Source organism: Perissodus microlepis, chromosome 22 (assembly GCF_051167445.1).
Source record: "Perissodus microlepis isolate ML-2025 ecotype Zambia chromosome 22, ASM5116744v1, whole genome shotgun sequence".
Taxonomy (NCBI): Eukaryota; Metazoa; Chordata; class Actinopteri; order Cichliformes; family Cichlidae; genus Perissodus; species Perissodus microlepis.
In genome coordinates, this window is record NC_140481.1 from 33,298,728 (window position 1) to 33,322,684 (window position 23,957).

Below are 23,957 nucleotides of genomic sequence, written 5' to 3' on the forward strand. Positions count from 1 at the left end.
ATCCTCAAGAGGCAGGTGGACAAACAAAAGCCTGCTAATTGTGACAAACTCGGAGCATTGATTATGTAAGAATGGATCACCATCAGTCAGGGTTTGGTCCAGACGTTGACTGACAGAGGTCTGGAAACAGAAGGGCCGACACTGCAAACACTGACTCTTTGCGTGATGTAATTGTCAATAAAAGCCTTTGAAACTTTAATACATCACAGAAACATCAGACACAAAGATGTGGAAACACTGAGGCAGCAAACTTTGTGGAAACTGATATTTGTGTCATTCCTGTGAGTCACAGCATGCACTCATGAAACTGCAGTAACCACACTCACCAGCAGAGGCCACCGTTCCACAAGCATGACCTGCTGGGTAATCGTAATGAATTAAAACGACTGCAACTCACCTTTGACCTGTGACACGTTCATGACCTGGTGTCAGTGTGGAGAGAGCTGCTGTGCACCTGCTCCTGGTAATCTGATTACTGCCTTTGAACGTACCTGCAGACTACTACTATTGAAACTCAATCGGCCTGCACCGATCACAGGGAAAGCTCAATCCACGAGTCTGAAGGTCAAAGGTCAAGCTTCATCACGATGGTGGAGCGGTCTGTGTGAGATCAGGCTGGAAGTAGCGTCAGCGCGAAAAACAGGGGCAATGAAATATCAGAGGAAGGGCACAAACCCTCTAAATCATTCAGTTTTATTGGAGCGACATCTTGTGGCAGTCAGAGGAAGTGAGGTCATGTCAGACCTGATTCTTCCTGTTTTAAGTGACAGCGTTTTTCTGCAGCAGTGTGAATGATTAAACGCTTCCACAGATGAAAGCTGTGACTTTTGTTTGCCTCGGCCTGCGTTTCCTCCTGATCGAGCAGCGTGTTTCATTACCGCCATCCTGCTTCACATTCAGAGCGCCGCGCGCCGCAGACCGGCTGACTGACAGGTTGATTTACCTCGCGGACGCTCTCGGTGCTTGCTCCGAACGCCTTCAGCTGCTGACTGGTGGCAGGAAAGGTCTCCGAGGCTCAGGGATGATTTTACACGCTTCCACTTCAGCCTTTATTTGTTCTGCTGAAGCGAACGAAGCCGTCCTGTTTACGCGCTGATGGATTGTTTCAATAAAGCAGATGTTAGCGGGCGAATGGAAACGTGGCGGTAAACCTCTTTTTGCAGCAGGATCAGGAGGGAACGTTTTCATTTCAAGGACGTATCAGGAGCGTTTAGGGGGATACCCTCCGGAGCGCTGATGGAGTTTGACATGTGAGGAGCGGCTGAGGTTGAGCAGGATGGCCGTTTCTCTCAGCGATGTTTGGCGATGTAAACGTCTGACACACCAAACACAAACAGTCACCTGAAAAATGATCCCGTTCACCTGTCGCAGTCAACGGGTCAGCTGCAGAGCGCCCTCTAGTGGACACTTGTAGCATTCTCTACCTCACTTTATGTTCATGCATCAGCTGTTATCGATGCTAACGCTGTGATATCGTCAAACAGCTGATATCTGTGGGTCTGCGTCACCCCTGTAATCCAGCACAGGTGTTATGATACTGAGCTGTTCACCTGGCCGTCGGCAGGTAAGCGTCCGACAGCAGCTGCAGTAAAAACGGATTTACGCTGGAACTAGCATGCAAGCTAGCTTGTTTCTGGGTCCCACCCGTAGACTCCCACCTTAGCGCCTCATTACCAGGAGCTGCTGCAGCTCGATGCATCACATTTAGGCGGCGTGCTGCTTTTAGGCGCCGCTCGCTCCCTCTTATTATTTCATAGCTCGTCTCAGTCGCTCAGAAGGAGCTGCTCGTCCCCGAAAACCCGATCAAAGGGCCAAATATACCCCCAGAAACAAAAAGCTAATTTCACGCCCTGCACTGCTGGTCGTCAGGGGGGAGGGGTTTATTCCCATTCCCCGCTGGCGTGGGACTCGAACTGGCAACCATCTCTAACCTCAAAGCCAGCATCGCCCCGGGGCCTCCGAGGCTTCACTTTGATACGAGACACCACGGAACAAATTTGTCTTTTATGCAAAATACTGTTGAAATAGAGCGAACAGTCATTACACGTCCAGCCAGGATTAACACACACACACACACACACGCACAGACACACACACGCACGCACACACACACACAGACACACACACGCACACACACACACACAGACACACACACACACACACACACACACAGACACACACACGCACACACACACACACAGACACACACACACACAGACACACACACACACACACACACACACACACACACACACACACACACACAGACACACACACGCACACACACACACACAGACACACACACGCACACACTCCCCTGTGTCTAACAGCCACGATTTCATGTTCGTTATTTGCACTCTTTCATCTCCGTCCTTCGCTCTGACAGATATAAATAGGATGATGGAGACGCACAGAGAAAAATATTATGCTAATTACAGCCCGACACAGAAGTGTTTCATTCTCTGCCCTCGCTCTTTGTTTCTGTCTCTCTCTGCTCCGTCACTTTCAAAGTTCCTCCCTCTCTGCTGTCAGCCTGGATTGGAAAAACAACTTTGTGGCGTGGCGGGTGAAATCTTCTGGGTGCAGTCTTCTCGCTTCTTCTGTCACTGTTTGCTCTTTTCTTTCACTCTGAAACTTCAGCTTTTCCCTCTCTGCGTCCTTTTATCTGTGTGCCTCATACGGCTTTATGCCTCCCTCCATCTCTCCATCTCTCTCCTCATACTCCTCTGCTCGCTCCTCTGTCTCCTCTTTGCAGCTCAGATCAATACACGAGCTCTTCCTGTCCCAGAAAATCAAGTGAAATCAATCAAACAAATGAGCCACTCTAAGCAGATTCAGCACGAAGCCGTCGCACCGATGATTAAAAACACTTCTGTAAGGAAGAAGATTAACTGCACGACTGACGGCACGCCGACACGCAGACGGATGTGTGACCTGAGTGTGAGGACGTCAGAGCCCGGGGTGCATCGCTGTGGCGTACCGGCCGCCAAGAGAGGAAGTCTGGCTTTAGGGACGCGCGACACTGACACGCAGCGGCACCTCCACGTCTGAAACATCTGCACTGCAGCTGTCTCACCCCAGAGGGGGAGGTCCTAAGAGTCAGTGACCCAGTCTGTCATCATGTGACTCAGTGAGGTCACACGGGCTGAAGACTGAGTTACAGGTGGATGTAAGGTGGTGTCAGAGGATGTAGCTGTAGCTTATGTGTTAAATGCTTTTGGATTTCACCAAAACACCCTTTTTCCTGCCTGTGTTTTCAGTCTGTGTGTGTGTGGTTGTGCACGTCGTCTACACACACAGAGACTCGCAGTAACTACAATACCAGCCAGAACGTCTCAAACTACCCGAGGTCGAGTTTCTGTGGTCAGGACGAGGTCACGCCGTTTGGTAAGAACGGGGACAAAGGTCAGCGCAGAGCCGCAGCTCAGTGTGTAGTTATGGAGGAGCTGGTGTGCGTGCTTCATGAAGTCATCCGGTGATGAGGCGAGAAGCGACCACACATTTAACCACACCCCAGTTTCTCCTCGATCCTCCGAGTCGACCGCAGAGACACGATGCCGTGTCGTACGCCGAGAACAAACGCTCACAGCTGCAGAGTTATCACGCCATCGCGTCTCCCCGGAGCTCACGCCAAATCATTTTTCCACGACTTCCTGCGCGGTGACAAAGACGGCAGATAAATGTCGTTTTAGACCTCTGAGAAAACAGTCGAGCTTCTGCTACTCTGATGGCTGACTGTGCTTCAGTGCAGACGCCTCGCACATCTCTCGCTCCTCCTCAGAAGGCGTGAGCGGCGGCGCTAAGGCCGAGGCGGACGAGCCAAACGCGGGAGTCAAGCTCCAGAAACTTCTGCCCTATTAGCATGCTCTCTCTCTGCCTCTGCTGCTCTCTCGCCCACTCATTCTCCATTGGTATTCACACTGAGCCAGACACCAGTGACAGAGGCTGAGGAGGGAGCAGCGAGGAGGGCGATGAAGGAGAGACAGAGCGAGCAATGACAGACATGGATTAAAGGGGGGAGAGAGAGAGTGCAGATGAAGGAGGAAAGAGGAGAGAGGAAGAGAGGAGACAGGAAGAGAGGAGAGAGGAGACAGGAAGAGAGGAGAGAGGAGACAGGAAGAGAGGAGAGAGGAGACAGGAAGAGAGGAGAGAGGAGACAGGAAGAGAGGAGAGACCTTGTCAAGTTTGAATTTTTTGCTTTGCCACTGAAACACACACAAACCTGCTGACTGCAAAGGTCAGATACTTCACACCTGACACACTCCTACAGCGTGTGTGTGTCAGGTGTGTGGTGAATAACAATGATGGCGTAGTACCTGCTGAGGAAGTGAAACTGGGAGGATCCTTCGTGTTTAACCAACACCTGAAATCGACAGGGCCTACAGCAGCACGGCCTGTAGAGGGCGCCAGCACACGGCTCTAGCTGGACCTCAGGATCATGTTCAGACTGTAAATGATCTCAGCTGCTCTCAGGTACGTGTGGACGAGCTGGCTGCAGCTTTCTGTTTCCCAAATAGAAGCCGCACATTTCATTTTTTATTTTACTCCAGAAAGCTTGTGCGTCCCTGTGATCGGCTCTGATGTCGCTCTGCAGACGGGAGAAACGCGCTCCCATTGGACGCTGTTCTGGATCCGTCCATGCGAGTGGGGTAAAGCACCACATTAGGCCCTGATGATGATGATGGTGATGGACTGACCTGTCGTGGCCTCTGTGGTGCTGACCATCGCAGAGCCACATGCAGAATTTCAGGTGTTTAAAGGTCTGAATATGAACCTTCAGCTTGTAAAATGAGAGAAAACATCTCAGCAACAGTTTTTATGACGTCAGTAAACTTCCTGGATTTGGGATCGTCTCTGTCATTAAAGAAAGTGAAACCGCAGCTGCAGCCGAGCAGCTGCAGCCGAGCAGCTGCAGCCGAGCAGCTGCAGCCGAGCAGCTGCAGCCGAGCAGCTCAGCGACCGTTCAATCCAACTTTATTACTAAAGCATCACAACAGCAGCGTCCTCGACAGCACCTGGCAACAGGGAGGATACAGGGTCACCTGGTCCAGCCCTAACTACATGCTTTAGCAAAAAGGAAATCTTAAAAGTAGAGATAGTGTCTCCTGAATCCAAACTGGAAGCTGGTTCCACAGAAGCTGAAGGCTCTGCCTCCCATTCTACTTTTAAATACTCTAGGAACAACAAGTAGGCCTGCAGAGCGAGAGCGAAGTGCTCTGATAGGGTGATATGGTACTACAAGGTCATGTTCACAGAGTCAGGCTGTGGGCTCACAGCTTCCTTTGAGCTCCAGTTTTGATTGGATTTTCAGCTGCTGCTATTTTTTGATGCATCGTTCAGCAGCTCGACTTACGGGAAACAAACCTCTGAGTGCGCTCTGACACAACGCTCGCCATCAGCAGCTGCTGCCACAGCAACATGAAAGTAGCCACGGTGACGGAGTGATGATGCAGGCAGCACTGAGTACGCTCAAGCCTTTAGTGGCATTTAATGGCATCTTTGTCAGGACACGTGAGTCCATTTCCTTTGTGGAGTATGTGTGCGTCCTCTACACTCCGTCACACTTTCAGGTCTGAAGCTGCCCTCACTCATTACGTTACCCTGATGACGTCCACCGTTGTCATCAGACACGTATGAAGCTCGCCACGCTTCCGGTTTCTCAGCTGACGTATTAAACAGCTGCTTTCCTTCATGTGCGGGAAACAACATAAAACGCTGTCTTCAGTCCCCACGCTGCGTTCTCCTGCTCAGCTCGGCAGGGAGCTTCACGTCTCCTCCCCGTCTCTGTTAGCTTAGCGCCGAGCATCATCTTCCTCACACCTGCACAGAGGTAAACAGCTGGCCCCTCCCGGCACCACGCTCAGAGGTCAGACGACCCACGGGGAACATTTAGAGACATTGGCTTTGTGCCTGCCTCAGAAACAGCAGCACACACGCCCAAGGGCGCCGTCGAACCCGACGCAGCTCGCCTGTTTGGGTGAACTGTGGAGACATCACGTATCCATCCGCCCAGTGACGCCAGAGACCTGCACTTTGTATACACAAGATATATATGAGCTTATATGTACACAACACGTACCGTGTACACACACGGACACACACCTGACGGTGTGAAACACCTCCGGCTGTGTGCTTCTTGTTGTTGATTGATTCCCACTGAGCTCCATATTGTGTTTTCATCGACCAGATCAATCTATGTGGGTGTCTCACTGTGTGTGTGTGTGTGTGTGTGTGTGTGTGTGCGCCGTGAAGAGACTGCAGATTGGTTGAGTCAATCAAGACTGATGAGGGAAGGTCAGCAAAGAGACAGCAGCAAACACACACACACACACACAGGTGTTTGTACTGGCATGTTTGTGAGGACCTTCTAATGAAGCCCCTCGTTGCTGACTCGTTGCTGCCAAAGTCAAACAGCTTTTTGAAGTTTGAAGAAGAGAAACACAGACGAGTCATCAGCACTTCAAAGTGTCCTACATTCACCTGAACTCATGTTTCATTCTCACCTTTAGCCAACCTCAGCATCATGTCTCAAAATCCAAAAGATCTGTGATGGAGGCATCCTCACGAAGTCATTATAGGTGCATACACACACACACTGAGGTGCCCACTCCCCTGTCCTCTGCTGTGTCTCCCTGTGTACCCGCTGTGTCCCCACTGTGTCCCCGCTGTCTCCCTGTGCCCCGCTGTGTCTCGCTGTGTCCCCACTGTGTCCCACTGTGTCTCCCTGTGTCCCCGCTGTGTCCCCCTGTGTCTCCCTGTGTCCCCGCTGTGTCCCACCTGTGTCTCCCTGTGTCCCACTGTGTCCCCGCTGTGTCCCCACTGTGTCTCCCTGTGTCCCCGTGTCCCACTGTGTCCCCGCTGTGTCCCACCTGTGTCCCCACTGTGTCCCGCTGTGTCCCCGCTGTCTCCCTGTATCCCCGCTGTGTCCCCCTGTGCCCCCCTGTGCCCCACTGTGTCCCCTGCTGTACCTGCTCTATCCCCGCTGTGTCTCCCTGTGTCCCCGCTGTGTCCCCCTGTGTCCCCCGCTGTGTCTCCCTGTGTACCCGCTGTATCCCCGCTGTGTCTCCGCTGTGTCCCCCTGTATCCCCGCTGTGTCCCCCTGTGTCCCCACTGTGTCCCACCACTGTGTCTCCCTGTGTCCCGCTGTGTCTCCCTGTGTCCCCGCTGTGTCCCCACTGTGTCCCACTGTGTCTCCCTGTGTCCCGCTGTGTCTCCCTGTGTCCCACTGTGTCTCCCTGTGTCCCCACTGTGTCCCACTGTGTCCCCGCTGTGTCCCCACTGTGTCCCCCTGTGCAACCGTGTCCCCCGCTGTGACACAGTTCACCTCATTAACACACTCTCAGGCTCTGACCATCACTTCTCCATGATGACGCCTGCCTCAGGCTGCTTTGTACTATAAGGTAGAGCCCCTGGAATAACACAGGGAAACCCCAACAATTGCACCATAACAGGCCAGCAAGCGCTTGGCGACAGTGGGGAGGAAAACTCCAGCATACGTTTTTGGGGCGAGGGCTGGTCTAGGTGACGCTGTCACCTTCACACTCTGCTCCTCCCCTCACCTGTGACCATGTCTAAGCACCAGAGCCACTGCAGGGTGGAGACACCCAGCACCATCACACACAGAGCTCACCCCCTGTCTCACTCTCCCTGTCACTTCCTGTTCTGAGAGCAGAGAGCGTCAAAGCTATCAGCGCCATCACTTGAAGAAGGCGGGCGCTCGTTAGCAACAAACGGCCGCCTGAAATCTGTCCAGCGAAGCTGCTTTCAGTCGGAGAAAACGAAGACAATTAGCGTCAACACAACAGCTTCTGGCTGCTTCCTAACAGCTCTCATCCCCGCCTTTTCAGCGTGAGCCACACGACACGCTCAGTCCATTTGTAAGAGCTCCAGCTCATTAAAAAGCACTTTAACACACTGTGACGGCTCTTTTTCCTGCTCTCACACACACACTCTGAGATGCAAACGCTCTCGCCAAAGCATTTGGCAAACACATGATCACACACACTTCACACTTTAGGCAACACGCACGCTTTTGTTTTTGTGCGCTGGAGCCGTCAGCGCGCCGCTGTAATCACACGCTCGGTGTCGTCGGCGCACACACTGTAATTAGGACGTCGTCTCTTCTGGAGGGCGTGCGGCGAGGCTACTGCTTTCTACCACAGAGATAAAGGCGGTGCTCGTTCACGCCGTCCTGAGCTGCAACACGACACGCACAACAAAGTCTGCAGCTAAACTACAGGTCACACGTCTCAGAGCGTCCTCGTAAACCTTGCGGCTCGCCGGCGGGGAGGTGCACCCCCCCCACCACACACACACACACACACACACACAGTAACAGCAGCTCCCAATAACAACAACCTCCCACGCTCCTGTGAGCTACAGCAGTGATGCAGGCTGAAAGTGTGTGTGATCACTAACAGCGTTGCTATGGTGATATGAATGTGACCCCTGAGCAGACTGCACTCTGCAGGTTTGATGGTTCAATAACAGCAGCTGGTTGACTTCAGTGCCGCGGCTCGAGGCCCCGCCCCTGCTAACAGGTGTCACATGATCAGCTGTTCTAAGCGCTGCAACAGGTTAAGGTGAGCGCCGCGAGCTCTGCGGATCTCACAGAGACAGACTGCTGAAGAAACTCACAGCACCAGGTAGAGTACTGTGAGTACTGAGTACTGAGAGAAGTGCGAGTACTGTGAGTACTGAGTACCTGAGTAAATGGTAAATGGACTGGTTCTTATAAAGCGCTTTTCTACTCTTCTGAGCACTCAAAGTGCTTTACACAACTTGTGCATTCACCCACATTCATACTCCGCTGGATGCATCGGAGAGCAATTTGGGGTTACTGTGAGTACTGTGAGTACTGTGAGTACTGAGTACCCGAATACTGTGAGTACTGTTCGTCCATCCCGTCCTAAGAAGCTGACATGCTACAGGCGCAGCTTGATGGGGGCGTATTGCGAGGTTTCAGATACAGGGAGGAGCCAGGAAGCAGGTGTTAGAGCTGCAGGTGAGCCTCCATCTTTTATATACAGTCTTTGTTGGGAGCCACTGATGCAGTTGGAGGATCAGAGAAGTGATTCTGAGATATCACTGAGAAAACCTTCAAACAAATGTCACCATAAGACACTGAACAGGTCAGAGCTGCGAGCGTCCTTTAAATGTCAGCGCTCACTTTCATGTCATTAAAAAGATGGAAGAACGCCGGACGCCATCTCCTCCCCGCGGCAGCACAAACCCCCTCAGACCGCTTGGGTCCCCGGCCGATCGCGGCGCTCGCTTCTCAGTGAGGACGAGCTCACGCGTGTCCCGTCAGCAGGACAAACTGACATCACAAACCAGCAGCTGAGAAGTTTGATGATCGTTCTCGTGGTTTTACATCATCATCCGTGACGCCTGTCGGCCTGACAGGTGTGTGAGCGCCGACCGGAGCCCGGTCTGTCGGACCCACGCTAACAGCACAAACTTCATTTCCTGGATCGGCCGTCCTACGATCAGTAACGCGCACAAACCGCAGTCACGTCACCCAGGAAGCACCGGCGTCTGCACGACTCACAGCGCCGGTGTTCTGACAAAACGTCCTACTGTAAGTAGTTTATGCACATTTCTGCTGTCACAGAGCAATTCCAGCACAATTTAAGTAGGTATGACGGTTTGCCACTTAACTTTGCCCATCAGAGTGTGCTTGTAGCTCACATTCATAAAGCCTGGACGGTTTGCCACTTCATTTTAGCCGTTAAAGTATGCTTCTAGTTCACATTCACAAAGGTAGGATGGTTTGGCACTTCATTTCGTGTTGTGCGCATGCGCAGAAACAACGGGTAGGATGGTTTGTCAGGTAGGATGGATTCCCAGAACAAGGGCGCTCCTCTAATAAAAAGAGCGCAGTGCTGCATGAGGCCAATCTCAGTGCAGCGAGTCCACAGCGAGTCCACGGGGCTGCGTCGCACGGCATTAAAGAACCAATTTGCAGAGAAAACGTCGTTATGGGAACCGTTCCCTGCAAAACGATGTCATTACAGTAACGACAGCCACTCTAGCGTGGCGCTGTGGATGAACGTGTGCTCAAACATCACTCATTCATTGTTGTCTGAGTCCTTCACGCCCGGCTGCCCGACACCAGGAAGTTAATGGCTCAGACGCCATTATGAAGGAGGTGCCTGCTATCAGGCCACCAGGGCAGCAGCAGCAGCTCTCTTACAATCAGAGCTCCACACTGAGTGTGAAAAACGGGCGCGGCGGCGAGCACGGAAAGAGTCACCCTGCATCTTTATCGAGCTGCGGTGCGATCCCCGCAGGCATCAATAAACCCTGAAACTGAAAGGAGAGTTAATCACGATACAATTAGCTCGAGTCAGGAGACGCATCCCTGCGAGCACGTCGGAGCGTCCCCGCTGCTTCGCATCTGCTACGTCTGCAATCATTTCAATCAGTCGGGGCTAATCGCCTGCACACGGGTATTGATTACGGGGAAGTCTTTGTTCTCTAACCCGGCGTGTACATGACTGCAGGCTGCGGCTTTATGCTCGCTTCCTGCTGCCGTTTCACCGATTTAGGAGGCAAATGAGGGGCGGAGCTGAAGTGCACAAACACCTGAGCGCAGCCGGCGTGCACACAGCATCACGCTCGCACTGCTGCGTGCACAAACATCACACACATGGATGCAGCTCAGAAAAACAGACGTTTCACATGCTGCTCGTCACACTCGAGGGTCCTGATGTCAAACACAGCTTCACTCGACAAACAGGACACGCCGAGGCTGACGCGTGAACGAGGAAAAGTTCACACTGGAGACTCACACATGGCTCATACATGTTAATATCAGCTTCATGCACACACACACACGCAGGTGATAACTCAGTCACATATCACAGCCATCAAACAGTGACATCATGAGCGCAGCTGGGGTGGAGGTGGGCTCCAAAGTGGCTTGCAGTCACTTACAGGGCGTGGCCTACAGGAGCTCAGCCGGCCTGTCAGACCTGATTACGTCTGTGATGTTTTACTATGCGCTCCTTCATCTCCTCACTTCCTCCTGATTCACCATCGCCTTCGCAGCACGGTGACCCGCTCCGTTCACCTTCCTCCATTTCATCACTGCTATTGTGGCTGCTGACGCGCCGCCGCCTCTTGAGAACACTCGACGCACTCCTGAAAGACCAAGTCGGCTGATGTCAAGTAGAGCGCCTATCAGCGACGTGCACGCCTGTCCCCTCTCCGGCTTTAATCACAGTAATGCAGCTCCCAGAGCCTTAATGGATTCACTGCGTGGGTCTGCCGGCGGTCTGAATGACAATATGCCGGCCGGCTTCCCAGCAGGACTCCTGACAGGCAGGTAGCAGGCGAGCTGCAGCCTGAATACAGAGCAGGCAGCTGCGTTTGATCTGTGGGGCTGGGAACTAGCGAGGGTAATGATGTCAAACCGCGCGACGAGCTACTGTACGTCAATGGTCGAGCCGGAGCTCGTTAGCAGTGGAGATGACGACGTTCACTGCATGTCCTCCAGGTTCCACGCTCGCTGACAGACTTTTTAACTCAAACTCCCGTCTGAATAATCTTAAAGTCATCCAGTGCTTGGACCTTCATTAGCGTCAGAAGCAGAAGGTAACAGGACGTATTTGCTCATATTGTGGCCTGTGGCCTGTCCTTACACACACCTTTAATCCGTTTGCATATGTAGGTGACAAAAGGTCATGTTTATACGGTCACTGTGAGGACCCACAGCCCTCTGATCAACACTAACAACAGAAGAAGAAAGGTTTCTTACCGTAGGCGGAGTCGGCGGTGGACTCCTGGTTCCGTGTCGTAGCCAACACGTCAGCTGCACAGATTCAAAATAAAACAGATTCATCTCATTTATTCTCCACTTCACTTCCTGTACCTCTCTGTGTTTGTGCATAGACCTGAGTGTCACACTTCCTGTTTGTTGCTTTGACATATGGTCACACATGGACCTTACTTGGGCAGGTTGCCATGGTAACTCTTTTTTTGCAGTGAACTGAACAAAGCCATGCCACTCATAGCAGATTTCTACTTACAGTGCTGCTGCTCTTATTTTGAAAGTTCAACCCAGACCCCTCTCATCAGACCTGGTGACAGGAGCTGAGCTGATGGATTAGAGATAATGTATGTGTGTATGTGTGTGTGTGTGTGTATGTATCTGTGTATGTGTGTGTGTGTGCATGTATCTGTGTGTGTGTGTGTATCTATGTGTGTGTGCGTGTGTGTATGTATGTATCTATGTGTGTGTGCGTATGTATGTATCTATGTCTGTGTGCGTGTGTGTATGTATGTATCTATGTGTGTGTGTGTGTATGTATGTATCTATGTGTGTGTGTGCGCGTGTGTATGTATGTATCTGTGTGTGTGCGTGTGTGTGTATGTGTGTGTGTGGACAGGTGGGTGAAAGATGGATTATAGATAAAGAAAGGATGTATGTATGGATGAATAGATGGATGAATGGATGGATGGATGGATGAATAGATGGATGAATGGATGAATAGATGGATGGATGGATGGATGAATAGATGGATGGATGAATAGATGGATGAATGGATGAATAGATGGATGGATGGATGGATGAATAGATGGATGGATGAATGGATGAATGGATGAATAGATGGATGGATGGATGGATGGATGAGTAGATGGATGAATGGATGAATAGATGGATGGATGAATAGATGGATGGATGAATGGATGAATAGATGGATGGATGAGTAGATGGATGGATGAATGGATGAATAGATGGATGGATGAATGGATGAATAGATGGATGGATGAGTAGATGGATGGATGAATGGATGAAAAGATGGATGAATGGATGAATAGATGGATGGATGAATAGATGGATGGATGAATGGATGGATGGATGAATAGATGAATGGATGAATAGATGGATGGATGAATAGATGGATGGATGAATGGATGGATGGATGAATAGATGAATGGATGAATAGATGGATGGATGAATAGATGAATAGATGGATGGATGAATGGATGAATAGATGGATGGATGGATGAATAGATGGATGAATGGATGAATAGATGGATGGATGAATAGATGAATAGATGGATGGATGGATGGATGAATAGATGGATGGATGGATGGATGAATAGATGGATGGATGGATGGATGGATGGATGGATGGATGGATGGATGAATAGATGGATGGATGATGGATGAATAGATGGATGGATGAATAGATGGATGGATGGATGGATGAATAGATGGATGGATGGATGGATGAATAGATGGATGGATGGATGGATGGATGGATGAATAGATGGATGGATGGATGGATGGATGAATGGATGAATAGATGGATGGATGAATGGATGGATGGATGAATAGATGAATGGATGAATAGATGGATGGATGAATAGATGAATAGATGGATGGATGAATGGATGAATAGATGGATGGATGGATGAGTAGATGGATGAATGGATGAATAGATGGATGGATGAATAGATGAATAGATGGATGGATGGATGAGTAGATGGATGAATGGATGAATAGATGGATGGATGAATGGATGGATGGATGAATAGATGGATGGATGGATGGATGGATGGATGAATAGATGGATGGATGGATGGATGGATGAATGGATGAATAGATGGATGGATGGATGAGTAGATGGATGAATGGATGAATAGATGGATGGATGAATGGATGGATGAATAGATGGATGGATGGATGGATGAGTAGATGGATGAATGGATGAATAGATGGATGGATGAATGGATGAATAGATAGATGGATGTTTGTAGGGATCATTGCAGTGTCTGAGTTGGGGACCTTCTATAGAACCAGTCTGGTGTAACCGTGCAGGTAAGCAGGACCCTCTGTCCACACAAACACGCATACAGCTGTTATCGTGCGCACTGTGGGTGCAGCACTGTGGGTGCAGCACTGTGGGTGTAACCTGCAGGTTTATCTCACCGCGGCAGCTGTCCGGATGAAACGAGTGGTCGCCCTCGATATCCTGCTCAAACCCCGCCCTGCAGACACGGAACAAGGAGAGGGAGGAGACGACAATCAGGACGGTGAAACATCGAACAAAACCAGACGCGGCGCTGCTGGTTACTGTTGCCGGGGAGCTTAATCAGTGACAGGTGACGGCCTGGGACAACATTTAATCAGATTTTGTCACATGGTTCATCTGCAGCACACGGCTCCGTGCGAAGGCCACAGGAGCTCGTCCAATTAAAGGGAGGAAGGTCGTCCAGCCCGAAGACAGACGGGGACAAGAAGTGACCATGAAACACACGCACACAGGCGCACACAGGCGCACACACACACACAGTATCAGTAAAGCGTGGCGTGTGAGCCTCGCTGCAGCTGCTGTAAATGAAGTCATTTACTTTCCGCTCGGCGTCTCCTGCTCGCCGTTTTGTCCCTGCTGTTTACCGTCTCTGACTCCATCACCACCAGCGCCTCCACCTGACCTTCAAATCCATTTTTAAAGAGGCAACAAATCAGGATTTCACAGCCACACGGGACAAAAAAGTGGAGCGAGTACCGCCGCCACACAAACACCAGTGGGCTGGTAGAAAGATAAAACACATTAACACAGGAGTGAGTTTCCCAACATTCCCAGTCCAATCAACGCGGCGTGCATTCCTCCCAGCTGTCCGCATCACCGACACGTCTGAGGAATCCCAGGAGAGCGTCTCCGTCACCTGTGCGGTTTCAGAGCCTCCGCCCGGGCCATCAGCAGCTTTTACTGACTTCTTCTCAGTCGGGGATCAAAGGTAATAACCTGAAACTACGACATGTGTCACGCCTTCACGCACGCACAGGTCCATGATGTCACCGCCTTTACACCATCCGTGTGCGTCCTACGCTCCTCTGACTGTGAGACCGGATCGGCCTCAGCACGAGGACTAAGGTCGTCCACAGCAATCGCTCGGGAGGGTCACGATGGTGGCAGCAGGAATGATCACCATGGAGACGATGCTGAGAGGAAAGCTGGGACACGTATCCAAGCCGGAACGTACGACCCGCTTTCAGCAGCTGTTCTGCCTGCTGCTGTGACTCACTACCAGCCGTGTGAGCGTCCCCTCAGCTGATCTGCGCCGCTCAAACACGCACAGCTAAATCACCAACGGACGCCCGACTTCCACATCTGTGCACGTGGAGGTGACCCTGAGCTTCAAAGGCCTCAGGTGAAGGTGTGGACAAGAACAGGTTTAATCTTGATGTTAACGGCAGTCGGACAGACGGGCCATCTTCAAACGCTCACCAGGAAATCTGAAATCTGTCAGCAGTTATTACCGAGCCGCTCTCCCAGCGTCCGGCGCTCAAAGCTTTTCTTCCAAACAACAAGAAAAGCGAGCCAGCATCGACAGGAAGACGGAGCCGAGTTTCCAGGTGTTGGAATCTTTGCCCACAAAGCTGCTGGGTTTGCCACGCCGCTGCGATCTGTGACAGAAGCATCCATCAGCCCGATCGCGCCGAGCCCACACCCGAGTTCATCTGGCACGCGTGTTTCCAACACGCCTGCTGGTTGGCAGCTGTCCGGCAGCTGCTGGCTGTCTTACTCTCTTCCTCCGCTTTGTGTCTGATGGATTCATCACTTACTGACAAATACACAAAAAGAGGCATTTGGATGAATGTTCACTGTTTACAACAACATGTGACCAAACATGCAACGCCGTCACAACAGCCACAGAGGGAACACAGCCAGTTTCCTGAGGCGCTCAGACACGCGTGCGCACGTTTTCCATGCTTCCCAAACCTTAAACGAACCGAACGCGTCACCACAAACCATGTGACAACATTATTATTGCCCAGGTGTGTCAGAGAGAGGAACAAAGGGGAGCACATGAAGAAGACTGCACTCCATATCCCAGAACGCTACAGGAAAGAGCTGAGACGGAGACCGCCTCCTCCACCCGGTGTCAGTGTGTTCACGGGAGATCGACCAGCAGGTGATGGATGCGGCCTGACACCACCCGAGGGCTCCGAGTTCTCCTCACGCGTCACCTGCACACACCTGCAGGCCTCTAAAACACGTCGCTGTAAAACGTGCTGTCCACGCTGTGACCTCTGACACCTGTGTTCCTCTTCTTACTACATCTGAGAGGGAAGGACGGCGCCGGCACCTCAGGCGCGAAGATACCGTCGAACGATTCAGCCGAGCTGGGGCGCGATGGACCTCGATGGAACACCTCTGAACACTGAAGCTCAGCCACACAGACCCACTGCCCGAGCAGTCCCCTGTAAGCCGTCACACGTGGGAGCGTGTCTGCAGAGCTTCCTGTGTACACAGCGAGCACACTCTCCCTCCCTGCTCAGACCGTCTGCACGCCAGAGAGATAAAACCACACCACCCAAAAAAGTTGGATGAATTATGGAGGAGCGGGCGCTGCAGAACATTCGTTAAACTGAATTTATTATGAAGCGTTTTGCTCTCGCTTCCTCGTCGCTCTATATTTACCTCTGCGAGTGTTTTCATTTCGCGCCCCCGCGCTCGCTCTGCCACCCCCGCGCTCGCTCCAGCTTCCACCAGCGTGGGCTGAGCTGTAAGTGAGGAGCGAGAACAGGAGGAGGTCGCTATAAATCCCAGCCGTGTTCAGGCACCTGAACGCCTCGCTCACGCAGAGGGGCGCGCCTCGGAGGAGGAGGAGGGGATGGAAATAGACTCCGTCAGTCAGCCAGAAAACGCCGCTGATGCTGAATGGCGTTTTGGTGCTGATGGCGTGGAGGCAGGTCGGGCATGTGCGGCTGAAGAACACAAATGTGTACGTAGGCGCTTTCACAGCATCGCTGTTACATTCACGCCCAGGACGGAAACACTGCTGGCTTTAATAAATATTTGGTTCCAGCGCAATTTCACGCTCGCCTGTACCGCCGGCCCCGCCCACCGCTGCCCGTCATTGATGAACGGTCCTCCAGTAGGCACCGCGATGCCGACCAGAGCGATGGTGGAACCATCAGGACTGAACCCTGGACCCGCTCAGGTGTGTCTGCTCCAGGTGTTTGGGCCGTGAGGAGGCCAGAGTGTCAGTGTGAGGCCACACGCCGTGCTGCTTGATAAGACATGCAGACAGACTGCAGGAGCAACGTTAATCACCCACCGGAGCGACCCAGCCAGCTGTTCCAGCTGCTGTCGCTTTATGACCTCATCAGTTGTTGTTACAGTAAAGTGAGCAGACCTGTGAGGGTCACTGATGCTTCATCGATCGTCTCATTGACACGGGAGGAGGGTGGAGCGGCGTGAACATGGCCGACTCTGAGAGCGAGTTCAGTTTGGATTTTAAACCACACGGATGTTTTCAGGTAGCTGGCTCTCTGCCTGCCTCCTCCTGCTGTCCTTTTTTAGTATTCTGCAGCTGCTTCTCCATTTTCTGTCTTCACATGGAGTTATATAAGCTGCTAAACTTCCTCTTCCCTCATCCCTTCTTGTCCCCGGAGGGAATCTGTTACTTTTCAGCAGAAGTTTGAGGAGCTGAAACTCCTTCAGCTCTGCAGTAACACCTCTGAGAGCAGAAGCTGCAGCTCAGCCTCCGGCAGGTGTGCCGGCTTCAGGCTGCAGAGGTTTCTGCGTGCTTCGGTTTCAATGAGACGTCCAAAACATCAGCTTCAGTTTCAGCAGAGCAGTGAGAAAATAATGAGACAAAAACAGGCGAGTGGAACGACTCAGCACCCAAACTCTTTCTCTGATCCTCCAGGAAACAACGCTCAGCGTCCACATTTCTGACTGCACGTGAACGCCTCGCTGACGACGCGTCAGGAAGACGTTTTAAACATCCTATAAAACACCGTCGTCAGCACAGAGTCAGCGCTGTGGTCCTCCACGGATATCCATCCCCGACTTTAAACAAGACGAGCCCCATAAAAGCTGCGGCGAGCGGACCAAAGTGCTGAGTCAGAGCGCCGTGAATCTCTCCGACAAACCCGGCTGCACGTCTTCCTGACACAGATCTCTTCCTCTGTCTTTGTGCTGCTGCTCCTCTCTCATCTTCCTTCTTTCCACCTCTTGCATCACAGCTTCGCCTTGCTCTCCGTTTCCTTCCTCGCTTCCTTTTTATCTCACCCGGTCCATTTAAATCCTCCTCTCTGCTCCGTCTGCATGGCAACGCCCGCTGTGTCGTTCACGCTGCTGTGGTGGAGATCATCTGTGTGACTTCCTCTAAACACTGAAACCATCTGTTTGCACCTCCGTCATCACCGCCATCTGAGCAGGACGCCATCATTTCCTGTCAGCTCTATGATGGTCATCATAAATAACCACCTGCAGCGTCTGCGGTGTGACAGCTCAGGACGCCGAGCGTGTGAGCGGACCACAGTGAGGCGCAGCTAGGCAACGAGTCTGCACGGCGACGGCTAAGCAGATAGATCAGGCTGATATTTGATCAATAACACCGATTATGGACGATTCAAAAATCACTGTTTTCTTCTCTGAGACATGAACATTTCCTGAACCCCTGCTGTGTGCAGGTGACCGTCACAACAAGTGTCTCCGCTCGGATCAGCTGATCAGTGTGTTTGTGTGCTGCCAGCAGGGAAGCTGCAGAGCGCCCTCTGATGTGCACACACGTGTTTAATGTGGAGACCAACCTACACTCATGTATGTGCAGAGGCAACACGCTTGTGAGCCTCGTCACATCACACTGTAACATGACACCTCGTATGCTGTGCTGAATAAAGCTCAGATAAAGTGATTTTAGGTTAAATGATGAGCTGATGTCGTACACTTGAAACACATCGAGCCCGTCTGCACGTTTGCATGGATGTAAACAAACCAGCCGCAGGACGAGCTGGAGGAAGCATGGCGGAGTGCAAACACCCTGCCGGGTTTTGCTCCCAGGCGGGCGGCTTCCTGACTCGAGCCTTTCTTATGAAGTGTGCTTGGAGCGAAGCAGAGGTCCCTGCAGACGGCACACACTCACAGGAAACAAATATTCCTCGTGATAAAGAGAGAAAGGCTCGGTGCTACAGAGCACACACTCAAATGACTGTGAAGGGAAAAATTAGCATCGGCGTTTCCAGCTAATCCCTGACACTTCCAGAGAAAAAGAAAGTACACAATGAGGCGTGTTAGGAAAGCGTGCAGACTGTAACCGCGCCGTGCTGCGTTCGTCGTGCGTAAACTGACTCAAGATATTTTCAGTGTTTCTGCAGGAAATATCTGAGTTATTCCACATGTGCAGACCAGATGTTTGCTCAGACTGATCCGACCAGAGCTTCATCTTTACATGCTTTCATCCTCACATCATTCACTGAACACAGCTTTATTTTGAAAAGCTCCGTTTGACGACTCGTTTCTCCACAGGCGCAGATAAGTTCAAAGGACACAAAGTGTCTGATTTTATGTCCTTGAATGAAAATGAGACACAAGCACACGCTGAAGCTGGAGGATTCCTCCAAGAGCTCCAGTTTCACAGTTTGGGATGTTTCCACTTACTTCCTGTGATCGTTCTCTCGCCTGCCGTCTGCGGCTCGTTCCTGCAGTCAAGAGGACCCCAGCTGATGATATTACAGTGGCTGAAACACCCCTCCCCCGACCAGCGTATGAAAACAACATCAGATCGATCTGCGGACCCGGCGGACTAACCGACGCCGCGTCCACAGATCGATCGATCGATGGCCCTGAAGAGCTGTGGAGTGGGCGCGAGCTACCTGACACTGTGGACCTATTGATTAGGAGATGAACACACCGCTGAGTGTGTGTGTGTTTTTAGGCTGAGATGGTTAAAGCTGGTAAACAGGCTTGCCGTCTTCCATTTACAGTGTTTTTGCTGCTGGACAGGGATTGGCCGAGGCAGCTCTCAAATCACAGATTCTCCCTCAGCGTTTCACGCGGCGTCTCAAACGGGCGTTTTTCGTGGCCGTCCACAGTGCCGCGGGGACTCACATGGATGCTGCAGTTTGTGCTTCAGCCCGACGCCTCAGACGCCGCAGAGATCAGCGTCAGCCTCTCTGATCGGAGGTGAAACGTGTTCACGGCGCAGACTCACGCCTCTGCGCTCTCTCGAGGAGCCTGCTGACCTCTCAGCGCTGAGCCGGTTTGTTTGGGGCTGAACGAGCTTCCTGAAACGTTTCACCTGGGAATGTCGACAGGCAGCTGACAGAGAGCAGAGGACCGACTCGGTCTTTGGTTTAACGATGATGACGTCACAGTAAACACTCAGACTGTATATGAAAGATGGACAACATCACCTTGGCGCTGGGATGATGGTTTCTAACAGAAGCAAGAAAACATTTTTCACCACGAGGCTCCAGCAAACACACACAGATACCTGTGAGTATCATCCAATCACAACCCTCAAAGTTCATTCAGCAGACCTGGAGCTCCGCCTCTGGTAGCACAGCAACCTCACAGCAGCCGTGTGATTGGTCAGATTACCACAAATGCTCCAACGGGCTCTAACAGCACCAACACGAGCCACCTGTGTCACCATCCACCTGTCAGTCACAGAGGCCACGCCCCTCACCATAGACCAAACCAGTTTTCTTAGAGGCCTGCAAACGTGTTCATGAGAGCCTCTGCTGGTCATCAGAGGAACTACAGCAGCTTCATTGTGAGCCTGAGAGGCTGTCACTGGTTCAAAGGTCAACACGCTTCCTGTTTCACCTGTGCGATGAGGTGAAACAGAAGTGTTTGAGGGAAGCGTAGCTGACGGAGTAAATCACCTGATTTCTCTGAGACAACGAGCAGCTCGACTCCTGACAACTGTTACAGGCACAGATTTACACGAACACGGTGCAGGCGCCACGTTTCCCCGCCACGTTTCCCCGCCGTCCTCTCTCTGGCGGAGAGGCGACATCCGTGATGTACTAGGCGGGCAGAAATACGGCCCGAGCCATCAGAGCTTTATTAGCCATCGGATTGATGGAGGCTGAAAGGAGGCGGAGCAAAGAAAAGGAAGAGATAGAGCGGCACAGACACAGAAACAGGAAATAATACGTACTTGAAACCCGGCGCAACGTTGGCGCAGCTCCCGGTCCGAAGCCAGATACAGTATGGGTCACGAGAGGCCAGGCAGGCTCTGCAGAGGGAGGAGAGGAAGAGGAGCAGTTAGAGTTTGGGCTCTTCCTCATCACTCAGTCACGGTCAGACGAGTCTCCCAGCACGCTCTGAGAACACCTGCAGAGCAGCAGGGAGAGCTTCAAACGTCGCCGGCTAATGATCCCCTAAAGCACGGGTAGGGAACTCCAGGACTCGAGGCCCGGTGTCCTGCAGGTTTTAGATGTGTCCTTGATCCATCGCAGCTGATTTAAATGGATAAATGACCTCCTCAACATGTCTTGAAGTTCTCCAGAGGCCTGGCAATGAACTAATCATTTGATTCAGGTGTGTTGACCCAGGGTAAGATCTAAAACCTGCAGGACACCGGTCCTCGAGGCCTGGAGTTGGACACCCCTGTCCTAAACCTTTAGGAAAGTCTTTCAGCAAACACCTTCAGATCTGCTCATCTTCCAGATCTGTGAACTGTTGGAGGAGACCACGTCACCTAAAAGAAGGAGAAGGAGGAGGAGGAGGAGGAGGAGAGTGGAACATCTTTGTTAGCGTCTCCATGATGGAGACAGCTGGTGGGAGCCTCCGTACGCTGCAGCTGTGTTCACACATCACACGAGCTGGCACTCATTGATCCTGCTCAGTAATTACAAAGACCCAGAGCGTGTGTGTGTGTGTGTGGGTGTGTGTGTGTACACAGTGATGAATGGGCTCCAATTTAGGAGCGAGCTCCATCTCTTCGTCGTCTTCTCCTCCGTGTTTAACTGATTGGGCTCGTCTCCGTTGTCTCGAGCACTCGCTGAAATATTCACCATGTTTCCAAATGAAGCTTCGTACCTCAGCTCTAATGTCTCTGGATGTTTCAGAGTTATCAGAGTGAGGCCGTTTCAGGCCAGCTGAAATCCAAACCAATGAAATAAAACCAGACTCGCAGCAAGTCTGAGATTTCGTACTTTTTGCAGGCTCCATGTTGGGCGCAGCGGCTGAGCGGCACTCTGATCACACAGCTGCTGAAAGCCACAAACAAGGCGTGATGGTCCTTATCGAGCTCCAGGCCCAGAACCCTCCTGTCCTCCTGACCCTGAACGTTGCACCTGAGCACAAACAGAGACAGTCGGTTAAACAGAGGAACAGGAGGATTCGCCCGTCCTCAGAAGCACGTCTTACTTGGACGGGTTGTAGACGTCGATGTCCTCCAGCAGTTTGGATCCAAAGCTGTCATTTGGATGGGTGCTGGCCAAAACCTTCAAGACCCGCCCATCGTCTGAGCCCAGGAACATCACCGTCCGGTCCTTGAAAGGCCCGGCAGAGACATCCACCACAATCTGGGTCAACTTGGACCTACGAGGAAGACAGAAGATGAAATCTTTTCTCTGCGGAGGGAATTCAGACACAGTTTTTCTTTACTCTGATGAGCTTGTGATTCTGAGCGAGGGTGTGAGGACGACAGCCTTTCATTCCCTGACCATGACCCTACCCAGGGTGAGGTTCAGGGTTTGGGCTGCTTCTCATCACTGACACAGTATTTCTGCCGTGACTGGGTGATATATTAAATTAAAAACACATTTTTGGTATAACTGCTTTAAAAATAGGCAGATTTTGTTTACTGACACAGTCCGTGAACACTTTTCATCCTGCTGCTATTAAAACAGTTCAAACCATGCAGCAGGGATGTGCAACAATAACAACAATAAAGTGCCATCTTTGCCTCACAGCTTCACACAGCTCCTCCTCTCTGACACAATTGGGGGCTAATCCGGGATCTTGTTCTTGAAATGAATTTCTCACTATTTTTTATTTTGTATGTGTTTCTTTGGTGTTTATAGAAAAGGTTTGAGCATATTAACTGTGTTTGCATTCCTTCAGACGCTGAGTATTAGTCAGACAGAGAAATATTCTCTATACCAGGACGCTTTAATTCAAACGTGACCAAACGGTGAAAGAAAACATAAAAATAAGGAAACACAGATGGTTTCTTCTCAGTGCAGGACGTCCATCAGAGGCAGGGAACACAGCAAGGTTCCCCTGTCCTCAGTCAAAGGAAGTGGAACCTTTTAGGTTTCATATATGGTCGGGATAAAGCTCAAGCCTGTCAAGCATCAGTGTGAATGAAAATTATTGGAGTGGATAAAGACATGAAACATCCTCTGGGGACCTCGATTTAACCACGGAGGGTTCCTTTCTGTTTTTACCTGTTACTGAATCACAAAGTCACAAAGGTATGTGAAAGCTTGGAGCGTTGTGGAGCAAAGGCTAATTCATACGCAGAAGAGCCTGATTCCTATTCCAGAGTGATAGTTACAATCCATCAGAAACTCATTTGAAACCCGCAGAAGCAGATTGAAAAGGTCAGAGACTTTCAGAGCCGCCACAGAGCGAGAAATTCCTGTGAGCCGGCGACTAATCAGAGCTGATGATTATCCTCCAGGCGTTGTGTGGGGACGGTGGAGGCGATAAGAGCTGCCGTGACTCCTAAACTCATCTCAACAGTGAGGGAGCTCGTGACGGCGCCACAGTTCACCGGCGCGGTCATTCAACGCTGCAGATCACTTTCCTGTTGCGTCGTGTGATAGAATACAATAGAAGACTCGAACAGACTTTATTAATCACCAGTTCACCTCAAATACAAATAAGAAAAACTAAGAATAAAACATCAGCAGCAACAGAATTCAGAATTTTGGTAAAAGAGATGAGGAAACCAGCCAGAATGAGCTCGCAGGCTCCATTTACGGCCAAAAACACAGCTGAGCTTTGAGGACCAGGACTGGACTCACCGTGACCACACGATGCCTCCAACACAGCTGAAGCGTTAACAGAGGTTTACTGAAACACTTTCACACATCAGCTTCCACCTGCATCAGGAACGCGAGTCGGCATGGTAACCTGAGCTCTGGCTGTGATCGTTCCCTGAAGTGAAGCTCAATACGATTTGACCAATCAGAGCACTTCTGGGATTTGAACGATTGCTGTTACCTGCTGGACGTCCTGGTG

The 23,957-nt window shown here is 51.3% G+C and overlaps 1 protein-coding gene across 7 annotated transcripts in view; it reads right to left on the reverse strand.

Annotated features, from left to right (window-relative positions):
* The window catches only part of LOC146363625 (semaphorin-6D-like), a 111,857-nt gene that overhangs the window by 7,542 nt on the left and 80,358 nt on the right, over nt 1-23,957 (reverse strand). For all 7 annotated transcript variants that reach the window (XM_084918748.1, XM_084918745.1, XM_084918744.1 and 4 more), the window contains 6 exons: nt 23,940-23,957; nt 22,134-22,307; nt 21,920-22,060; nt 20,920-20,997; nt 13,943-14,001; nt 11,762-11,815 (listed from right to left, as the gene is read on the reverse strand). The exon at nt 23,940-23,957 is cut by the window's right edge and continues 138 nt beyond it. In XM_084918748.1, the coding sequence (XP_084774874.1) occupies nt 11,762-11,815; nt 13,943-14,001; nt 20,920-20,997; nt 21,920-22,060; nt 22,134-22,307; nt 23,940-23,957 (524 nt within the window). The remainder of the gene's footprint in view (nt 1-11,761; nt 11,816-13,942; nt 14,002-20,919; nt 20,998-21,919; nt 22,061-22,133; nt 22,308-23,939) is intronic.